The sequence below is a fragment of the Lottia gigantea genome (assembly GCF_000327385.1).
Source record: "Lottia gigantea unplaced genomic scaffold LOTGIsca_689, whole genome shotgun sequence".
NCBI classification, from domain to species: Eukaryota; Metazoa; Mollusca; class Gastropoda; family Lottiidae; genus Lottia; species Lottia gigantea.
Genome location: NW_008710345.1, coordinates 12,827 through 14,949, shown reverse-complemented (window position 1 = coordinate 14,949; position 2,123 = coordinate 12,827). Strand labels below are relative to the sequence as shown.

The window sequence follows — 2,123 nt, the reverse complement described above, 5'->3', positions numbered from 1 at the left end:
CAAAAGCAATAACTCATACTAAATATTTTCGATTTTTCTGATTTCAATAGGGTCATCCTTAGGTGATAACAAACATTCATGCGAAATTTCGTCAAAATCCGTTAAACGAGCTAAAGATTGAACGCCAAGGGCAATAACTCATACTAAATATTTTTCTGATTTTCAATAGGGTTTAACCTTGGGTGATTACGAACATTCACACCAAGTTTCATCAAAATCCATCAAGAATTGTGCCTTCTAGAGTGTTTACGAGCTAAAAATTGAACGCGTTTTCAAGAACAAGGGCAATAACTCATACTAAATATTTTTCTGATTTTCAATAGGGTTTAACCTTGGGTGATAACAAACACTCATGCCAAGTTTCGTCAAAATCCATCAAGAATTGTGCTTTCTAGAGTGTTTACGAGCAAAAAAATGAACGCGTTTTCAAGAACAAGAGCAATAACTCATACTGAATATTTTTCGATTCTTCTGATTTTCAATAGGGTTCATCCTTGGGTGATACGAACACTTATGCCAAGTTTCGTCAAAATCCATCAAGAATTATCCCTTCAAGAGTGTTTACAAGCTAAAAATTGAACGCGTTTTCAAGAACAATGGCAATAATTTACACTAAATATTTTTCGATTCTTCTGATTTTCAATAGGTTTCATCCTTGGGTGATTACGAACACTCATACCAAGTTTTGTCAAAATCTGTCAAGAATTGTGTCTTGTAGGGTGTTTACGTGCAATTGTGGACGGATGGACATGGGTGATGGCAATATACGCCCCCCATTTCATGTGGACGTATAAAAATGCGTTTACCACAATATGGATTCAGACTCGTCTCATTATATGTTAATCTTAATAATCTTTCTCGATAATATGATTAACACTCTGATTACAATTTGGCTTACCAACAAGATCTCTTTTAGGACCAACTTCCATGGAATTCCAATTGAATGATATATTTGACGGCCAGTTTGTGAAACCTTCGCCATGTTTACTCGTAAAAACAATGTAGCTGTAACGAAAAATGTGAAGTGAATACCACATCAAAAATTATATAATAATCCTCTGTGTGATAGAAATCAATGAACTAGGTTAGCTAATTTATAAAATCTAATTTTAAGTAAAGGGTAGATGTAATATTATTTACTTCAATACTTACTCTGCTCCAGACGACTGGAATAGTTCGGCCCATGCGTTTGGGTCGAAGAATTCTGCTGTGAAGTCTTTGGCGAAATCTGCGTAGGTAAAATCTGGTCGGTAGTTATTTTTCATAAAATTCACATATGCAGGTAATTTTTCTTGTCTCCAGTACGTCCAAAACCATGCTGCTTGAGAATGGAAACCAGCACTGGGGACAGAAAATACTCCCCAATGAATGAAAATTCCCAATTTACCATGGTCATACCAAGCAGGAAGTGGTCTACTGTCAATTGATTCCCATGTTGGTTGATAGCGAATTCCCGAGGAAATCCCTATAAGAACTACCAGAAGACAAAATCCGATACAGGAACTACCAATCCCACCCATTTCGGAAGGTTGATATTGTATTTAATGATGAATTTGAATGCGAGATACTTGATAAAGACATTGTTTGATAAATGTTATCAGTATATCCTTGAGAGGCAATCGCTTTTAAATGTGCTACTTGGGGTTGAGGTCATATAGAAATGAATTTTCATTTTATTATTATGACTTTTTGCAGTATTGCAGTGAAAAAGAAAATGGCAATATTAAGTGGCTTACTAATTTGTAATAATTTGACGTCTGGCTTGTGTTATTATTGTTATTCCTTTTCAGATTGAAAATCTGTTTGACAGCATGACTTAAAAACCTTTTTCAGCTGTCCTTTCGTAGTTTTGAAAGAAAATGTGGTTTGGATGTATCTGCGTCACAATTCAATCCAATGCACGCACTTTACCTCCGATCTCATATACGGTTTAAACCATTTACAACTGAATTGGACAAGAAAGTCACTGTACACTAATAATAATGGAAAAATGTTAAGTATATTCATGTGAATTTTACGTGATGTCATTAATACTTGGTGCTAGGGTTGTATGTTCAATAATTATGTATATATTAATATAAATCTCTATTTAATACTGATCAGTTGAATTAAACATATCTGGA

The 2,123-nt window shown here is 34.4% G+C and overlaps 1 protein-coding gene across 1 annotated transcript; it reads right to left on the bottom strand.

Moving 5' to 3' along the window:
- Window positions 1-974: 974 nt before the first annotated feature.
- Window positions 975-1,457, bottom strand: LOTGIDRAFT_58538 (hypothetical protein; the record flags this gene model as incomplete). Its single annotated transcript, XM_009065210.1, has 2 exons — window positions 975-1,005; window positions 1,153-1,457. Coding segments are annotated over 2 exons (336 nt in total), but the record flags the coding sequence as incomplete, so codon positions are not given.
- Between the last annotated feature and the right edge of the window lie 666 nt (window positions 1,458-2,123).